At 51.8% G+C, this 18516-nt stretch overlaps 3 protein-coding genes and 1 non-coding gene across 4 annotated transcripts; 1 reads left to right on the forward strand and 3 right to left on the reverse strand.

Moving 5' to 3' along the window:
* Nucleotides 1-200: 200 nt before the first annotated feature.
* Nucleotides 201-11340, reverse strand: TBL3 (transducin beta like 3). Its single transcript, XM_071760714.1, has 22 exons — nt 10570-11340; nt 10399-10450; nt 10231-10323; nt 9895-9942; nt 9553-9694; nt 8417-8501; nt 8002-8169; nt 7700-7775; nt 6717-6813; nt 5532-5728; nt 5070-5211; nt 4714-4772; nt 4081-4184; nt 3358-3508; nt 2988-3218; nt 2808-2878; nt 2250-2406; nt 1835-1893; nt 1215-1318; nt 936-1007; nt 566-724; nt 201-423 (listed from the first exon to the last, which is right to left on the reverse strand). The coding sequence occupies exons 1-22, from the start codon at nt 10608-10610 to the stop codon at nt 311-313; spliced, it is 2421 nt and encodes an 806-aa protein (XP_071616815.1). The 5' UTR covers nt 10611-11340; the 3' UTR covers nt 201-310.
* LOC139804361 (small nucleolar RNA ACA64) lies at nt 11096-11220 on the reverse strand. Its single transcript, XR_011729349.1, has one exon. It is a non-coding gene; the product is annotated as a small nucleolar RNA ACA64 (small nucleolar RNA).
* Nucleotides 11341-11785: 445 nt separating the features above from the next.
* RPS2 (ribosomal protein S2) lies at nt 11786-15870 on the forward strand. Its single transcript, XM_071760722.1, has 7 exons — nt 11786-11960; nt 12102-12191; nt 12598-12705; nt 13786-13959; nt 14062-14221; nt 15345-15436; nt 15750-15870. The coding sequence occupies exons 1-7, from the start codon at nt 11805-11807 to the stop codon at nt 15828-15830; spliced, it is 861 nt and encodes a 286-aa protein (XP_071616823.1). The 5' UTR covers nt 11786-11804; the 3' UTR covers nt 15831-15870.
* Nucleotides 15871-16220: 350 nt separating this feature from the next.
* On the reverse strand, nt 16221-18441 carry NDUFB10 (NADH:ubiquinone oxidoreductase subunit B10). The gene is made up of 4 exons (XM_071760724.1): nt 18074-18441; nt 17685-17823; nt 16581-16720; nt 16221-16431 (listed from the first exon to the last, which is right to left on the reverse strand). The coding sequence occupies exons 1-4, from the start codon at nt 18225-18227 to the stop codon at nt 16328-16330; spliced, it is 537 nt and encodes a 178-aa protein (XP_071616825.1). The 5' UTR covers nt 18228-18441; the 3' UTR covers nt 16221-16327.
* Between the last annotated feature and the right edge of the window lie 75 nt (nt 18442-18516).

The raw sequence follows: 18516 nt of genomic DNA on the forward strand, positions 1-18516 counted from the left end.
GTGGTACAACATTCCCAGTGGTGTCTCCCAACTTTACTGGGAATTAAAAGACTTTATAAAGACCAACTGCTTGCTCAGAGCCAGGTTTTACCTTTTCTCCAAACTTGGTGTTAAATGTCTGGACAAAACACAGGGAGGTGAAAAGCAAAAGGAATGGTCCCATCCTCTCCTGCAGCCCCTGGGAGATGGAAACCCTGGAGTTTTTTTAGAAATTTGAGCTTTAAAAATTTATTATAAAACAGAGGAACAGTCCCAGTTGCCATACCTGGTGGGGAAGCAGTTTGGACTCTCCCCTCCAAGCAGAGAGGCCTCACAACACCTTGTCCTCCTGTGGGGCCATGTCAGCCAGCCTCATGTTCTGCCACATGAAATCCAGGAACATGGAAGCCTGGAGCAACCTGCTCAGCCTCTGGAAATGCCTCTCTGCCAGGAGAGAAAGGCAAAGGTTGGTATTGGAAGAGAGAAAGCTCAAAAAGTCAGGTGGGGGTAGGGGGCAAGAATCTTTCTCCTTAGAGCAAGGCAAACAGGGAATATTCTGAAGACAGGAGGAGAGCTCAGGACTCACCAGTGTAAGGCAGCAGGGACTCCACAGCAGATTTAATGCCCGAGTACTGCAGGAGGGTGTCTGGGGCTTCGTGCTTCAGGAGGGTCTCAATGACAGCCTGGGCCTCGTGGCAGTTCCTGGAGTTGGTGTTCCAGGTCACCAGGAATGTCAGCACTGCCTCTAGGGACAGGCAGGAGACACCAAGGTAGCAAAGAGCTCCCACACATCAGGACTGATCAAGGCCCAGAGCAGGGGCTGGCACCAGGAGCAGCACCAGAACTGACACTGCTCAGGCAAAACACTGAGCCCGGGAGACTCCTTTTCCTTTGTTAAGAAAAGGAGCCTCTCATCTGAAAGGTTTTTTTACACTTAAACCACGTTGCAAACAAACCTTTCTGATCCTTCCGGAGCCGAGCAATGTTCTCTTCCAGGTGCTTTCTCCCATCAGTTTCCTTGAGAATGGCTGGGAAAGGAGAAGGAGTCAGCCCCGGGCTGAGAGCTGGGGCCCCACTCCTCACGGGGGTGACTGCTCCTAGGAAAACCCTGTTTGCCAGGGGAAACCTGGGGCTGCTGGATAATTTAGACTTTGTAGTCTCTGCCAACATGGAAAAGATGTTTTAAGAAAGCAAAACAGGCAGAAAAACACCTTCAGAGCCCAAGGTGGACTCACCTTTGACCACCATCAGCACCGTGTGGGGACGGTCCAGGGAGATTGCCAGCCCCAAGGCCCTGAGGTACCTTTTCTCATGAAGCAGGTTGGAAAGCTCCTGCTCTCTGGAAAACAAAGAAGGGGCAAGAGAGGGAGGCAAGGATTTGGCTGGTAAACAAAATGCTCTCCAGAACCCAGCAGGTTTGGCAATAATGGCACGTGGAGGTTGCACAGCAAGAGGTTAATGCTGGTTGCCAGTGAAGGCTTGAGTGCCCAGGGATGGAGATAATTACCCTGGCAGTGCAGATAATTACCCTGGCAGTGCAGATAATTACCCTGGCACCTTCCTGGGCTCCCTGAACTATTCACAGCTGGAGAAAGTAAAAGCAGATTTCTGTGGTTTGGCTTTGCTTGTCTGAGCAGTGCATCAACAGCAAGCTGATCAATTGTCAAGCTGACAGCAATCCAGCAAGGCTTTGCAGGAATTAAAGATAAACTACAAAGCAGAAGAGACTGCTGTTTCCTGGCAGGCTCTGAATAGCTCAGTGATGTAATATTTGGATGTGGTGGAGCTGGATGGCTCTGGGTGGGGGCAGTTGAACTGGACAGAGTTGGCTCATTCTTGCCCAGAATCAACCTACTTCAGAATCTGCTCCTCCTCTTTAGCTTGTGCCTCTTTCTCTTCAATTTCAGTGACATCCTAAAGGAAAAGAGAACACAACTTTGTCAGATCTTCAGTACAGATTCTGATTTAGCCATCAAGTAACAAGGAGACAAGTTTCTGCAGCAAGATCCCCAGGGTCCATTTAATTTAATCATTCAATCCAGGGACTCCCACCCTTCCCTCCAGAACCCCTTTAAACACCAGCACTGGGCAAGCTGCCAAGGCTCTTCCATCATCCACTGGGGAAACACAGGATGGCAAAAAAAACCCCACCCGAAACCCTGAGATTCACCCTAATGACCTGATTTCCAAGGACAGAAAATCAGAGCACGAGATGGTGGAACAGGAATGAACAAAGCTCATTCCTAACTCAGAGAAAGCCCACACTGTACCTTCCAGAGGGTGATGCAGGAGTCACTGGATGCTGTCACAACCATGTCATCTTGCTTGTTAGAGTGAAGACCCCAGATTTTATCCTCATGACCATCTAATGTTTTCACACACTCATTTGTTTTAATTGTCCAGAGTTTTAAGAGACCATCAGAACCACTTTTGGAAGAGAAAGTAACACACCCATCAGTGGATGGATCCATTTTTTTTTCCTCTCCCCCACCTCAACTACCAGATACATCTGTCCCATTCCAATGCAGATCAAACAGGAGCAAAATTAACCAAAAAGATCTGGTTTAGTCACACCTGGAGCTCTGCCTGTCACCTGTGTCACCAACCCAGCAATGTCACAGCAGCCAACCAGAACCTCCAGTGTTAGCTGGAGAAAAGGAAGGAAAGTTATCCCCAGCAGAAAGCTGGCCATAAATGTGGTGTTTTCCTATCAGCCTTTCCCAAATTAATCTACTGCACAGCTCTTCCTTCTTGCTGCTGGTGTAACCTCAGAGGTAAAAACCTAGTTTTGGCAGCTTCCCCTAAACCCGCCCTGTGCAGGCACCCACCTGCTGAGCAGCTGTGTTCCTCTGCTCACAAAAATGATCTTCAGTACTGAGGCATCATGACCCTCAAAGGTCTGGAAAACAGAAAGGAAGCTCCAAAGCATGAGAGGGTCCATTTTCAAAAGCAATAATACCCCCTTACCCAAGGGGTGAGTCCCAAAAAGCAGCCCAAGCCCTCACTACCTTCAGACAGCTGAAATCCCGAAGAGCCCAAAGCTTCAGGGTCCCATCTGCTGAGGAGGTTCCCAAAACCTGATCCACTGGGGAGAACTGCACACACCAGATCCCACGTTTGTGCCCACTGAAGACACCCAGCAGAGAGCAATCAGAAGAGGACCAGAGCTTGGCCAACCTGTCCTGGGAGCCCGTGGCAATGAGCTTGTCATTGGGAGAAACTGCCACACTGTTGATGTCCTGGAGAAGTCACAGGGAGCACAAAAGCAGCTTCAGGATTTGGTCTTGGTGTTGGCAGGGGTAATAAATGCAGGGTGGAACATCAGAGAGGAAGAGTTAAGTGCTAAAAGCATTTTCTGACATCAAGTGGAGCTTTTACCTTGTTGTGACCCTTCTCAGTCACTTTTGCTTGAAGGGTTTCTGGGCTGGAGATCAAGGCTGCTTTTGCCTTGGAAGTGAGAGATTCTGGGATATTCCAGATCTTGATTGTGCAGTCCTGGCTGCTGGTTACTACAAAGCTTTCTTTCATTCTGCAGTGAACAAAGAACACACAGTGTAAGGAAGCAAGACAGATGCCAGGGAAAAAAAAAAAAAAAATCTTCTCACCTACCAGGGTTTACACACATTGCCACCCTCTGATGTGAAGCAGAGTGCTTTCATGTTCCTTCAAGCTGTCTTTTATTTTACTCAGGTCCCTGAGATGGCCCCCAGTGACTGGGACATTAGCCAAGAGCACTGCCAGCTCTCCTCAGTCACAGATAAACACAGATTGCTGCTCCTGACCAGGCAAAAGCTGGGCAGCCCAGAGGAAGGACAGACAGCTCTTCAGACACATCCCCTTTGCTCCCCAACCCTCCTCTCCAGAGCACTCAACCTTTATCTAGCAATTTATCCAGCTGCTGCTCTGGCAGGCCCACTCTGGTTTGCCTTAAAAACTTCACAATTTCTGGACATGCAACCAAAAAGAGCCATCCTTCCCTCAAACTCCAGAGGACAAGCTGGGGATCAAGAAAAAAAGCCAGGCTGGCTCTGAGGGAGGAATCCCCCAAAACACCTCCCCTGAGGCTCAGCAAATGGAAACCCTTGTGCTGATTTTTCTTACCTTGAGCAGGAGACTGCTCCTACCCCGTGGGTGTGCCCCAGGCCCTGGGCAAGGCAGAGAACTCTCCCATCTCTGCTCATCCCCCAGATCCGGAGGCTTTTGTCCTGGAACAGGAGAGGACAGACACTGCTGAGCTTTGCTGACCACTGAGCACTTCCCTGGGTGTTCACCCTCCCCCAGGAGCCTGATTATCCCCTTATTTTCAAGCCTGAACCTTTTTCTGTGCTGGCTGGAGTGGGTGAGGGCAGTGCCAGGCAGGCAGGGTGTGCCCTGAGCTGGGGCTCCAGCCTGGAGGGTTATTTTTTTGGGTGTATTTCAGCAGTTTTTCTTCTGACATCTTTCTGGCACACAGCTGCCCATCCTTCTGACACCAATGATATCTCTGAACTCTTTTGCAAGACTGAGATGCTTGAAGAATGAGACATCTCCTTTCAGGCTACTAAAATCTAACCAGTCACATTTCCCCTGAGAAAAGATTAACAAAGGGGTAGTGGGAGAACTTTGTGTTTGGGGATGTAGCAGACAGGAATTCTGTCTGAACAAAGCCCCTTTCTGGAGCACCAAGATGGAACAGAACTCATCTACCCAGAAAGATAAATGAGGAGTTTCATTAAATGAGGAAAATTAACACACCTTAGCACAGCTGACAAACATCAGGCCTTTTCTGAAGACATCCAAAGCAAGAATTGTGTCTGAACAGAAGAAAAAAACCAAAAAAAAACCAGCTGGATGGAAAGTAACAGTGAAATCAGACAAGAGAGATGCACAATTAATGAGCCCACTGCTTCCTGATCCAATTTAAACTGTTCTCACTGCCAGTGAGAGGGACTGAACTGACAGGCCTAGAAAACTCCTGTTTGCACACCCAAACCCTGCTGTGCTGCTGTTCCAGAGAGAACTCCAGGACCCCACCTGAGAGCTGAGAGAGAAGCTGGCTGAAGAAATAATTACACATCTCCCACAGCTCCATCAGAGCTGCCTTCACCCACCTGTGTGGCCATAGAGGATCTGGCAGTGAGATGTGGAGAGCTCAAACACTTTCAGCTGGGGGCTGTTGGTGGCCACAACGATGTGAGAATCACCTGGGCCCAGGAACTTCACATCCAGAACTTCATCGTTGTAACCTGCAAGCTGAGGGTGGCAGAAGAGAAACAGCTGAGGAGGGAGAAGTCTGGGGAAGCAGAGGGGGGCAGCACACTCAGTGAGTGCCATTTTTGGGGGACACTGCATCTCCAAGGCATCAGCTGGAGCATGGGAGGAATTCCTGCTTCCCTTTCCCTACTTTTGTGTCTGGGCAGTGTTCCTACAAGTGTCCCCACCACTGCCACTGCCCCTCTGGATTCTACTGGTAAAGAAGCAGGAGAGGAGGGGACTCCTAGGCAAAGCTGCTCCCAGGAAGAGAGCTGATCCTCAGGTGTGGGAAGAGGGAAGGGCAGGCTGAGGGTTGTTACCTGCTTCCTGAGCTGCAGAGTTTGAGCATCATAGAACACAAAGTTGTGTTCCACTGACACAGTGATGAGCTGGTTCCTGGCAGGCAGGAGGAGGCACTGGGTGAGGCTGTGCTCACTCACCTCCTCCTTCAGCTCAAAGGGCACAGGCTGGCTGTGCACACAGGCAGCTGTGGCTGCTTCCCAAACTTTCAGGATGCCTAAAAAAGAAAAAAAAACATGAGAGAAATGATCTGTCAGAGCCACCTTTGAGACTGGGATTGTCCCAAGAGCTAAAACAGCTTTAAGGCAGAGAGATCCAACCAGGTTTCAGTGCTACAGGCTGGGGACAGAGTGGCTGAGAGCAGCCAGACAGAGAGGGATCTGGGAGTCTGGATTGCCAGGAAGCTGAAGAGGAGCCAGCAGTGTGCCCAGGTGGCCAAGAAGGCCAATGGCATCCTGGGCTGGCTCAGGAACAGCGTGGCCAGCAGGTCCAGGGAAGGGATTCTGCCTCTGTGCTCAGCCCTGGGGAGGCCACAGCTTGAGTCCTGTGTCCAGTTCTGGGCCCCTCAGCTCAGGAAGGAGATTGAGGTGCTGGAGCAGGTCCAAAGGAGGCAACTGGGCTGGGGAAGGGACTGGAGCACAGATCCTATGAGGAGAGGCTGAGGGAGCTGGGGGTGTTGAGGCTGGAGAAGAGGAGGCTCAGGGGAGACCTCATCACTCTCTCCAACTCCCTGAAAGGAGGTTGGAGCCAGGGGGGGGTTGGGCTCTTTTCCCAGGCAACTCTCAGCAAGACAAGAGGGCACAAGAGGTCTCAAGTTGTGCCAGGGCAGGTTTAGGTTGGACATGAGAAAGAATTTCTTTAGGGAGAGGGTGCTCAGCCATTGGAATGGGCTGCCCAGGGAAGGGGTGGATTCTCCATCCCTGGAGATATTTCCAAAGAGCCTGGATGTGGCACTCAGTGCCATGGGCTGGGAACCACGGGGGGAGTGGAGCAAGGGTTGGACTTGATGAGCCCTGAGCTCCCTTCCAACCCAGCCCATTCTAGGATTCTCCTTTTCAAGCCAAACCCAGCTTTGGTGCAGTCTGGAAACACAGGAAGCTCCTCAGGGTACCTGATCCACCCTGCCCAGTCCTGCCCCTGGAGGAGCACAGCAGGGGAACAGTGTCCCAGCCCTGCCCTCCTCACTCTGGCAGCCCCAGGCTCACCTTTGCTGCCAGCTGTGATGATGTGCAACCCTTTCTTCTTCACCCCCAGCTGAGAAAAATCTCCCTTTGGGGGTAACAAGACAGCAGCTTCCACACTCTGCAAGAGAGTTGGGCAAACACCAACTGAGGGGGAGGGAGGGATCCCAGTCCCAGTTCAGCACCCAGAGCAGCCCCTGGGGCCAACAGGCACCCACAGCCCCCAGCACTGTCCCCCCCAGCTGGATGCTGACTGAGGACAAAGACAGTGAGAGAACAAAGCTTTTCCTTTTTTCCGTTCCTTTTTCCTTTCCTTTCCTTTTTTCCTTTCCTTCTTCCTTTCCTTTCTTCCTTTCCATTTTTCCTTTCCTTTCCTTTCTTCCTTTCCATTTTTCCTTTCCTTTCCTCCTTTCCATTTTTCCTTTCCTTTCCTCCTTTCCATTTTTCCTTTCCTTTCCTCCTTTCCATTTTTCCTTTCCTTTCCTCCTTTCCATTTTTCCTTTCCTTTCCTCCTTTCCATTTTTCCTTTCCTTTCCTCCTTTCCATTTTTCCTTTCCTTTCCTCCTTTCCTTTTTCCTTTTCTTTCCTTCTTCCTTTCCTTTCCTTTCCTTCTTCCTTTCCTTTCCTTCTTCCTTTCCTTTCCTTCTTCCTTTCCTTTCCTTCTTCCTTTCCTTTCCTTTTTCCTTTTCTTTCCTTCTTCCTTTCCTTTTTCCTTTCCTTTTTTCCTTTCCTTTCCTTCTGCATTTCCTTTTTCCTTTCCTTTCCTTCTTCATTTCCTTTTTCCTTTTCTTTCCTTTTTCCTTTCCTTTTTTCCTTTCCTTTTTCCTTTTTTCTCCTTTCCTTTCTCCTTTCTCTTTCCTTTACAGAGGTTTGAGGCCCCTGGGAAGTCCAAGGGCAGGAATCTTACCTCACAACTGACAGGGATGTAAAGAGGGAGAGGACCCATGGAGCTGTGCCCTGGGAACTACCAGAGGATCCCAAAGGAATGAACAAAAAGCACTTTTCACCTCATAGACAGGGATGGTTCGTTTGCTTTCCCTGCTCTTCAGGTCCCACACCATGCAGACTTTATCCCGGCCAGAACTGCAAGGTACAAGAGCCTTTTTGGTGCTAAATCCGGGCAATTTGGGCTCGGAGTGCCAGTCTGGATTTGTGGGAAGAGGCTCCTGTGGAACCAGAGTGCTGGGAGCCACAGCCAGGAGGAGGCAGGAGGAGCCCTTCCCCCCTCCAGGGGAACCTTCCAGAAGCCAGGAACAGGCTCTGGGAGGAGGGAAGGGGAGGCCAAGGGGGGAGCTCTGGAGGTTTTTACCTCACCAGGGTGTTCCTGTCAGCAAAGGCCAGGGAGGTGATGGCACTGAAATGGCCTCCCAGGGCAGCCAGGCAGGAGCTGGAGCTCAGGTCCCAGATCCTGATCTTGTAATCCATGGAGGAGGAGAAGAGCTGGGGGTGGGAGGCATCAGGGTGGAACTGCACCAGGCTGGGCGGGAGGAGAAGAAAAGCAGCACTGGAACAGGGCAGGAGCAAACCCCCTGCCCTCAGCACCGTTATTTCAGCCAAAGTGTTATTTCAGTGAATACAAATTCAACACAAATAGATATTATTTTATGTTATTTAACTATATATATTTGTATTATTATTATACATTATTATTATTTATATTATTTTATATGTTATTATTCAACACAAGACAGGCAGACAGGCAGACAGACATGGCTCATGCTCACTGTACAACTCCTGAGGATCCTTTCAGGTTGTGTGTGCAGTACTGTTTGACCATGTCCCACACCTTGATGGTGCTGTCACAGCCACCTGGGAAAGAAGGGCAGAGAACAATGAGCAAGAGGTGGCAGCAGCTCTGACATCCCAGAGGCTGCACAGGCAACAGAAAGGAAAATGAAGGCAACACCCCCACCCCACACCCTACGAGGAGCTCCTGGAGCACTTTAAGCTCCCAGAGAGCTGCAGAACCCAAGTGCTGGCACTCAGACCTGAGGCACAACAGAGCTACAGCTCCCCCTGCCCTCCCCCAGCTCCAGGAGGGCACCAGGACAATGGGGTCACCCTGCCTCAGGCAGCTCATTTATATATTCACTTGGTATCCAACAGATTTCTGTACTCCTTTGCTATTCACCAACCATGTTTTACCCAGACCATTGCAAGGATCCCCTCTTCTCTGCCAGAACCTCCCTTCCCTCCCAGGAAACCTCTCCTGAGTGTGTGTGAGCTCAGCAGCTCCCTCCCTCAGCCCCTGCCCCCTGACCTATTTATATATATATATATATTTATGTGTATATATATATATGTTTACTCATTTATATATATACAAACATATATTTATATATATTTACTCTATTTCTATATTTATTTGACATTCACCAGATTTATATATTTTATATCCACCATATTTATCTATTCACTATATTTACATATTTGATATCCACCAGATGTATATATTTGATATCCACCATATTTACATATTTGATATCCACCAGATTTACATATTTGATATCCACTATATTTATCTATTTGATATCCACCAGATTTATCTATTTGATATCCACCAGATTTATCTACTGACTATATTGATCTATTTGATACCCACCAGGTTTATCTATTCACCATATTTATATATTTGGTATCCACCAGATTTCTACATTCCTTTGCTATTCACCAACCATGTTTTACCCAGATCATTGCAAGGATCCCCTCTTCTCTGCCAAAACCTCCCTTCCCTCCCAGGAAACCTCTCCTGAGTGTGTGTGAGCTCAGCAGCTCCCTCCCTCAGCCCCTGCCCCTGAGCTGGGTGTCCCCAGAGCCCCCGGGTGTCCTCCCCCCTGTGTGACAGTGACAGGGGCTGTACCTGTGGCTAGCAAGGTGGAGGTTGAGTCAAAGGCCATGGTGGCCACAGGGGCCACGTGGATGGCTTTCCAGCTACGGACACACTTGTCCCCTCTCCAGTCCCACTGCCTCAGCAGCAGAGCTCTGCTGCCTGTCACCAGGAGCTGGGCAGGAGGAAGAGAAACAGGGTTAATTAATTGCTAATTAGAGCTTCCACAGGAACACGGGTGGCTGTGACAGCCTCTCAGTGCTGACTGCTGGAGGGGAGAAACTGGAAGCACCTCAGGAGCCTCCCCAGAGCACTCTGGAAGCTCCCAGGAGGAGCTGAGAGAGCAGCACAGAAACCCCCAGAGCTGACACAAACCTCATCGTCAGGGCTGAGGACAAAGGAACTGATATCCTCTTCTTCATCCTAGAAAAAATTTTAAAGAAATTAAAAAAAAAATTATTTTAAATTAAAAAAAATTTTAAATTTTTAAAAAAAAATTTAAAAAAAAAATTAAAAAAAAAAAGACAATGAAGCCCCCGTGGAGCAGGGAGCTCCCCCCTCACTGCTGCCCAGCTCCCCAGTGCTGAGGAGAGGTTTTAACTGCACTGAGGGCAGTGCTCACCCTCCCCTCCCCTTCTCACGCTGAATTCAGAATAAAACAGCCCAGGAGAAGGCCCTCGGAGGTCTCAGCCCCAGGCTGGGTCTCCTCACCTGCTGCAGGCTCCGCAGAGCTCCCGTTTCCACATCGATGATGTTGAGCTTGGGGCCGCAGGGACAGAACATGAACTTCCCATCGCTGCTGACCTGGGGAGCAGCACACAGAGGTTACAGAGCCGAGACCCGAGGAGCCCCCAGACCTTCCCCCGCCTGCCGCACTACCTGGACTCGCCCTCCTTTATAGAACGGCTCGATCCTCCTCCACACGGCGTAGCTGGAAGGGACAGGGACACGCGCGGTTAACCCAAACCAGCGGCAGCGGGGAGGTTCCCGGCCGCGTAACCGCGGGGCAGCCCCTCCCCGGGCTCCCAGCCCATCCCCGCCGTTCCTCACTTGCTCTTGAACCGCACGGGGGTGCCGGTGCCAGCCTCCATCTTTCCCCTCCGCGTGTCGCCCGCTTCCGGCGCTCCCGGTTGCTAAGGGAAAACGGCGCAACTTCCGGCGCTCCCGGTTGCTAAGGGAAAGATACGCCACTTCCGGCGCGCACCAGTGACGTAGGGGGGAGGGCGGGGAACGTGGCGGCCGCCATCTTAGGTGCGGGCAGAGGGCGGGACACGGGGGGCTGCAGCAGAGCGGCGCCTCCCAGCTCCCCACAAGGCAATTATTTAATAGATAACAGCAACACCTAAGGAGATCAAGTAATTGAACTTTTATTGCATGTAAGATACACAACCGCATCGTTTCAAAGCGTCCCAGATGTAAATATTCCAGCCCCGTCCCTCGCAGGGCCCCCTCAGCTCTGCCACGCTCACCTCCGCACAGCCCAACCGGGACCGGGGCTCAGCACCTACCGGGAGAGGGAAAAGCAGCGGTGAGGAGCAGCCCTCCCCTCAGCGCCGCGGGGCCTGCCCCGCACAGGGGCTATAGGAACATGGGTTTTATCGCCCGCACAGCGCCGCGGGCAATAAGCTTAATGTTCCCTATGCTGTCGGCGCAGTTATCTCACCAGGGGCCACAAGAGACCCCAAGTGATTTTCAGACTGAGCCCGCAGCCCACAGCGAACGCCACCCATGAGGCGTCCGCACAGGCCGCACCGCACCCCTCCCAACACCGCCTCAACCAACACTGTATGAACGCTCTAAGAACGTTTTATAAAAGCCCAAAGAGATCGGAGAGCAGCAGCTGCCCCCCCTCAATAGGACACCCCCCTGACACCCCCTCACCTACCCGGGGCTCTCCTCAGACAGAGCCCCATGCGTCTGCGCGCCCCTTATATAGGGTCGCACACACGTGCGCACCACCGCCCCGCACCCTGTATAAGCGAGCGGAAGGCGCGGCTCAGCACCGCAACGTATTTCTCATTCAGAGCCCCGGGCCGCCGCTGCCGGGGCGGTGCTCTCGCGAGACCTTGCGGGGTATAAATAGCGAGCGGCGCGGTTTCACGGCCTTCTACTCTGAGTCACGTAAGTGTGAGGAGATGGCGGAGCGGGATGGCGGAGCGGCCTCTGCTCCATCCGGCTCCATCGGGCTCGCTGTCACCCTTATCGACCCTCCCGGTTCCTGCTGGGATGGCCGGAGCTCTGTCCCGTCTAACGCTCCTCTTTTTTGGGATCTTTTTCTCTAGCAAATGGCGGACGACGCCGGTGCTGCGGGAGGGGCAGGAGCGGCCCGAGGGGGCTTCCGCGGCGGCTTCGGGACCGGGCTGCGGGGCCGCGGGCGCGGCCGTGGTAGGGGCCGGGGGAGAGGCCGCGGAGCCCGTGGTGGCAAGGCCGAAGATAAGGAAGTGAGTGGAGCCCGGGCTGGGGGAGAGGAGAGGAGAGGAGAAGGGGGGAGGGGGCCCGGGTCTGCTGCCCTCCTGGGAAGCCAGCAGGTCCCCCGGGGGTGCTGTGCCGCTGGCCCTTATTCACCTGTTTTTGTTTTTTAGTGGATTCCTGTCACCAAACTGGGTCGCTTAGTCAAGGATATGAAGATCAAGTCTCTAGAGGAGATCTATCTCTTCTCCCTTCCGATCAAGGTAAGCGGCTGGGAGCGTTTTAACGTGGTGCAGAACACGAACCTGGGTTGTAGTTAGTAGATTTACCCAAATTTAGGAGTTAAAGGTGTAAATTAGCAGAAGCTGGGAAGTGATGCAGCTCTTCTGTAGTGTGGAGCCTGGTGGGTGTTGTGTTGTCCTGGTTGGAGATGGCATCTCCCTTCTTTAGTGCTTCTAACAGCTCTGCGAGTAAAAGAAAAAATAAATTGGGATTTAGGTTGGATTGCTTGGCAAGATAAAAGGAGATTATTCCTGCAAGCTCTGCCGTGTTCTTGCTGGTTGGAGCACACGTGTATGAGATTGCTGAACCTGAACTGCAGGAGCCTTGCTAGCTGGTTGTTCCAGAAGCATGGCCTGGGGTGGCTGATGAAATGCTTGCCTCTTGCAGGAATCTGAGATCATCGATTTCTTCCTGGGGTCTTCTCTGAAAGATGAGGTTCTGAAGATCATGCCTGTCCAGAAGCAGACCCGTGCTGGTCAGAGGACCAGGTTTAAGGTAGCATTTTGTTTCTCTAACATCAAAACTTTCCGTGTGTGTGGTCTGCTGCATTCTTGGTATTGTGTACATGAATGAGTTGAAATGCTTTTTTTTTTCTGTAGTCAATAGTAAATATTTTGGTTGGTTTATCAGCTGGCATAGCTTAAAGGTTTTAACTTTAAACCCTGGGGGATGTGTTCAGGTGTTAAAAACCTCTAGTGCAGAGTTGTGCTTGTGCAGGAATGTGGGATACTCAGGGGCTGGGGTGGAGAGAGAAGCCTGAGGCATAAAGGGGGAAAGCTGCTTGGAAATTATCAGGACTTTTGACCTGTGTGAGGCTGCAGCAGGGATTTGAATCTCAAATTGTAGTTGGTTTGGACTGAGGGATCAACTCCAGGGGGGGAATGGATTTCTTGAGGGATTTCGATCTCAAATTGTGGTTGGTTTGGATTTAAAGGTCAACTCTAAGGATGGGGAATGGATTTCTTGAGGAATTTGGGTCTCAAATGGTAGTTGGTTTGGATTTAAGGATCAACTCCAGGGGGGAAATGGATTTCCTGAGGGATTTGGATCTCAAATTGTAGTTGGTATGGACTGAGGTATCGGTTCCAGAGGGGAATGGGTTTCCTGAGGGATTTGGATCTCAGATTGTAGGTGGTTTGGACTGAGGAATCAGTTCCAGAGGGGAATGGATTTCTTGAGGGATTTGGATCTCAAATTGTAGTTGGTTTGGACTGAAGGATCAGTTCCAGAGGGGAATGGGTTTCCTGAGGGATTTGGATCTCAAATTGTAGTTGGTTTGGACTGAGGGATCAGTTCCAGAGGGGAATGGATTTCCTGAGGGATTTGGATCTTAAATTGTAGTTGGTTTGGACTGAGGGATCAGTTCCAGAGGGGAATGGGTTTCCTGAGGGATTTGGATCTCAAATTGTAGTTGGTTTGGATTTAAAGATCAACTCCAGGGGGGGGGATTGGATTTCCTGAGCCGTGGCTGCTGACCCAGGGCCACACACCTGGGGTTACCCGGGGGGATTGTGCTTTGCTCTGAGTGTTCCTGTGCTGCTCAGCTCCCCCTCACAGCTCCTCTTCCCACACCAGGCTTTTGTTGCCATCGGGGACTACAATGGCCACGTGGGGCTGGGTGTGAAATGCTCCAAGGAGGTTGCCACTGCCATCCGTGGGGCCATCATCTTGGCCAAATTATCCATCGTCCCGGTCCGGAGGGGCTACTGGGGGAACAAGATCGGGAAACCCCACACTGTGCCCTGCAAGGTGAGAGGGCTGGCTCAGGGTGCTGGCTTTGCTGCCTGACTTTGGGACCCGTGATTCCCCAACCCCCTCCCTGCCTGGTTCTGGTTCTGTTGCGGTTCCCAGGTCACGGGGCGCTGCGGGTCCGTCCTGGTGCGTCTGATCCCTGCCCCCCGCGGGACCGGGATCGTCTCTGCCCCTGTCCCCAAGAAGCTGCTGATGATGGCTGGGATTGATGACTGCTACACCTCAGCCAGGGGCTGCACGGCCACCCTGGGCAACTTTGGTGAGCTTTGGGGTTCCCTCCGTGTGGGCTCAGCTGTGTGTTCAGTGGCAGGAACACCACGGACACGTTGAGCGCTCCCAAACGTCTCGAATCAAAGGCTGTTAGCAGCCTGGCAGAAGGGGAGGTCTGAGGGGTTTTATAGGGCAGGGAAGGCCTCTGAGGGGTTTTAGAGAGCAGGGAAGGCCTCTGAGGGGTTTTAGAGAGCAGGGAAGGCCTCTGAGGGGTTTTAGAGAGCAGGGAAGGCCTCTGAGGGGTTTTACAGAGCAGGGAAGGCTTCTGAGGGGTTTTAGAGAGCAGGGAAGGCTTCTTGAGGGGTTTTAGAGAGCAGGGAAGGCTTCTGAGGGGTTTTAGAGAGTAGGGAAGGCCTCTGAGGGGTTTTAGAGAGCAGGGAAGGCCTCTGAGGGGTTTTCGAGGGCAGGGAAGGCTTCTGAGGGGTTTTATAAGGCAAGGAAGGCCTCTGAGGAGTTTTACAGGACAGGGAAGGCCTCTGAGGGGTTTTATAAGGCAGGGAAGGCCTCTGAGGGGTTTTATGGGACAGGGAAGGCTTCTGAGGGGTTTTACAGAGCAGGGAAGGCTTCTGAGGGGTTTTAGAGAGCAGGGAAGGCCTCTGAGGGGTTTTAGAGAGCAGGGAAGGCCTCTGAGGGGTTTTAGAGAACAGGGAAGGCCTCTGAGGGGTTTTAGAGAACAGGGAAGGCTTCTGAGGGGTTTTATAAGGCAGGGAAGGCTTCTGAGGGGTTTTATAAGGCAGGGAAGGCCTCTGAGGGGTTTTACAGAGCAGGGAAGGCCTCTGAGGGGTTTTACAGGGCAGGGAAGGCCTCTGAGGGGTTTTACAGGGCAGGTTGGTCCTGCTGTGGGTGATGCTGGAGTTCTGTACGTGTTAATGACAAGAAATTGTCTCTGATGTGCCCTGAGCTCTCCCAATCTGCGCGGTGGCACTTCCTGCCGTGGTGTCACCGTCGTAACTGGGGAGAGAGAGGAACCTGAGTTGTGTGGGGCTGCACCAGAGAGACCCTGCCCTGCTCTCCCTGCTGCCTCCTCAACTCCACAGTTCGGAGCTGCCCGGGTGGCTGCCACCTCCAGCTTTCCATGGCCACGCTCTGCAACCTTTATCTTGTGTCCCCAGCTAAAGCCACCTTTGATGCCATCTCCAAGACCTACAGTTACCTGACCCCTGACCTCTGGAAGGAGACTGTCTTCACCAAATCTCCCTACCAGGTCAGACATCTCTGCAGCTCAGGTCTCACCCTCCCTGCCCTCTGGGGTACCCAAGGGGGGGGCACCTTTGTGGCTCAGAATGGGAGGGCAGAGCTGCAGGCAGAGTGCAGTTTTTCAGCATGCAGTTTGGGGGTAATCCCTAAAATTTGGCCATTTCGTGGACAAAGTTAATAGGAAAGCTTTGAAATACTAAGTAAAAATTGGGTGTATCTGAACACTTCCCTCACACACCTTTTTGGAAGGAGGAGCAGTGCTGAGAAACTTGAAATGCAGTGGTATAAGAAAATATAATTGAATTTTTTTTTTTTTTCAGGAGTTCACTGATCATCTGGCCAAGACCCACACCAGAGTCTCAGTGCAGAGAACCCAGGCAGCTGCTGTGGCAACAACTTAAGTGGGTTTTGTATGAGAATAAAGTGATGAGTGAACAAGAACCTGTGCTCGGTGTGTGGGATGGTGAAGGGGTTAAGCAAGGTCAGGTCTTTGGGCCAGAACCTGCATGGGTGCTGAAGGGAATAGTGTTATATTACACTGACCCTTATTAATTGTATATTTGTCATAAATATGAGGTCTGAAAAGTGAGGAGTTGTCCTACAGGGTATCATCTTTGTCCTGACTGAGACAATTCTCTGTCAGGGGTGGGCAAAGCAGTGCTCCAAAGTTTGTGGGAGAAGGGAAACCCCAGGGGAGGCAGCCAGGTACCTGTGGTCACTGGAGATGAATGCAGAGCTGAAAGGGAAGAATTCTCTGAAGTGTTTGCAGCTCTCAAAGAAAGGAGTCCAAGTTGTGGTTGTACAGCATTTCTGGGCTGCATTTATTGTTCAAGTCAAGAGCAGCAGAGTTCAACGTGCAGGACTCAACACCAGCAGTGCAGAGGGAGGTGCCAGCCCTTCAGCTCTGGGAGGCAGCTGCTTTTTTCTTCATCTCCTCCATCATCCTGTGCTTCTGCTTCATCAGGCACGACCTGGCATTCCCATGGACCCCGAGATCACCATCTAAAAAGAAAAACACCCCAAAGTGTGCCCCTCAGCAGCTGAGCAGAACTAATCCCCAGCTCCTGGGGAACCCTGGGGGTTGGTTCAACCCCTTTTTTCCCCCCATTCTGTCCCAGCTGCTGCAGATGTGCAGCCTCTTCCCCACTCACATCTGTCCTGGTAGGCCTTGGTGACCTGTACCAGCAGCTCCATCTCCTTGGCACAGTTCTGTAGCTGGTTGGGTCCCTCCCTCTGCTTGCAGGCACCAACCCTCTCCCGGATGATCTCCACAATTTCCTGATCAACCATCCTGTGGGAGAGGTGATGGAATAAATGGTTGTGATATAATTTGTATTCCTAACCAGTGAAATTCAGAATTAAACTGAGTAAGAAGTGAATATGGGGCTAGACAAAAGCAGTTGAGACATGGAATTTTCCACTGTTTCAGTGTGAACAGAACAAGGCCCTAATGAGACTAATTCTGTCTCAAAGATAATTAGGAATGTAAGTCTTGTTCTTAAGGCACTGCCAAGGCCAACTAGGCACCAAAAAAAAGTGAATATCTGCAAAAGGAGAACATAAAGGTGTCACAGCCAACAGATACGGGGAAAATTATGGCTAGGGTCTGATATCACCCTGTAAAGTCAGCAAATAATAAATAATAATAATAATAAATAGTAAATAATAATAATAAATAGTAAATAATAATAAAGTCAGCAAAATCAAGAAAGGTAAAAAATTTCAAGCTTGAGGAAGACTTCTTACTTCATCCAAAGACCCCCTGATGACCCTGGATATCTCCCCAAAAGAAGACTCTGCCCAGACTCCACCTCTCATCAATATTATAATGACATAATGTACCCCTATGAATATGTATGTAAACCCACATCGTTTTGAATATCCATAGTATTGTAATCAATAAAAGGTAAGCCTAGAGTTTTAGATTTGTGCGTGGGAGGCGAGGCTCCCCATGCACCCAGTGCTGTTTTGCTCATTGCAATTTCAACTTTATTAATTAATTAAACCATTAACAGACTATTGAGTCATAACAGTGGAAACAACCCCAGCCAGGAGAGCACAGCAAAGCTGAGCAAAAGGGGGGTGTACCCTGGGAAAGGCTTCCACAGGACATGTCCTGAGGTCTCCCTGCCCACAGAATGGGGGTTCTGTAACGGGGTGAGCAGGAGGAGCTGCCCCAAGCCCCTAAATTCCATGCAAATGGGGGGATTCCACACCAATGGGTGAGCAGGGGATGAGCTGAGGCACGGCCCTACCTGTCCCTCCTCCACTGCGCCTCGGCCTCGAAGTAGCAGAGATAATCTCCTTCCAGACACTCGCTCAGGTCGGGCACACGGCGGAACTTCTGGTGGTAATAGTAGAACTTGTTCTTGGCTTGCTGGCGCTCGATCCACTCTGCAGCGACAGGCCGCGGTCAGACGGCACCGGGGACAGCACCGGGGACAGCCCGGGTCCCCCCGTCCCTCCTGTGTCCTCCGGTGCCCTCTGTCTGTCCCTGCTGTCTTCACCCGTGTCCCCGAGCCCTTCCCCGCTGGCCGTGCCCCTTTCTGCCCCCGTCCCACTCTCCCCCTCCTCCATTCCCAGCCCCCGCTCCCGAGTGGGCTCAGCCGCCCGGGGATGGCGGAGAGCACGGGCCCGCCGGTACCTCGGACGAAAGTGACGGGCGCGTCGACGACATAGTTAAAAACGGTCTGGAAGATGTTGACCGGGTTAGGTACCGATGTGATCCTCTCGGACACGGGGGTGCGGGTCGGCGGTACTTTATAAGCCTTCCAGTCCGGATCCTCCGGTATCGGCATGGTGGCTGCGGGCGCCACGGACAAGATGGCGGCGCCCCACTCACACACAGCCCCGCCAAGGGGGCGGAGGGCTCCGCGCAGGCGCCGCTGTCCCGGTGCATGCTGGGAGTTGTAGTCCGGCCGCACCCGCGGCGCCTCAGGGAGGCAGCGCCCGCCCTCAGGGCTGCCGCGGGCTCCTTCACCGCGGAATCTTCCCCGTGTGGGTGAGGGAGCCGAGTTTTAGTCTGTCTCTGCTCAGAGCTCGGGTGTTTGGGGTTAGAACTCTGCCCGGATTGCTGTCTGTCCCCCT

This window comes from Heliangelus exortis, chromosome 17 (genome assembly GCF_036169615.1).
Source record: "Heliangelus exortis chromosome 17, bHelExo1.hap1, whole genome shotgun sequence".
NCBI classification, from domain to species: domain Eukaryota; kingdom Metazoa; phylum Chordata; class Aves; order Apodiformes; family Trochilidae; genus Heliangelus; species Heliangelus exortis.

Bases quoted from the DNA above. Each gene is read 5' to 3' on its own strand.
- TBL3 (XM_071760714.1), bottom strand. From the start codon at position 10,610: ATGGAGGCTGGCACCGGCACCCCCGTGCGGTTCAAGAGCAA. The intron at 5,729-6,716 runs GTGAGCCTGGGG...TTTCTTTTTTAG, and splicing joins CATCACAGCTGGCAGCAAAG to GCATCCTGAAAGTTTGGGAA. The intron at 1,319-1,834 runs GTAGGTTGATTC...TTTGTTTTCCAG, and splicing joins GAGGAGGAGCAGATTCTGAA to AGAGCAGGAGCTTTCCAACC.
- RPS2 (XM_071760722.1), top strand. From the start codon at position 11,805: ATGGCGGACGACGCCGGTGCTGCGGGAGGGGCAGGAGCGGCCCGAGGG. The intron at 13,960-14,061 runs GTGAGAGGGCTG...TGCGGTTCCCAG, and splicing joins CCCACACTGTGCCCTGCAAG to GTCACGGGGCGCTGCGGGTC. The intron at 14,222-15,344 runs GTGAGCTTTGGG...TTGTGTCCCCAG, and splicing joins GGCCACCCTGGGCAACTTTG to CTAAAGCCACCTTTGATGCC.
- NDUFB10 (XM_071760724.1), bottom strand. From the start codon at position 18,227: ATGCCGATACCGGAGGATCCGGACTGGAAGGCTTATAAAGTACCGCCG. The intron at 17,824-18,073 runs GTACCGGCGGGC...CTGTCGCTGCAG, and splicing joins GCCCGTCACTTTCGTCCGAG to AGTGGATCGAGCGCCAGCAA. The intron at 16,721-17,684 runs GTAGGGCCGTGC...CCTCTCCCACAG, and splicing joins GCGCAGTGGAGGAGGGACAG to GATGGTTGATCAGGAAATTG.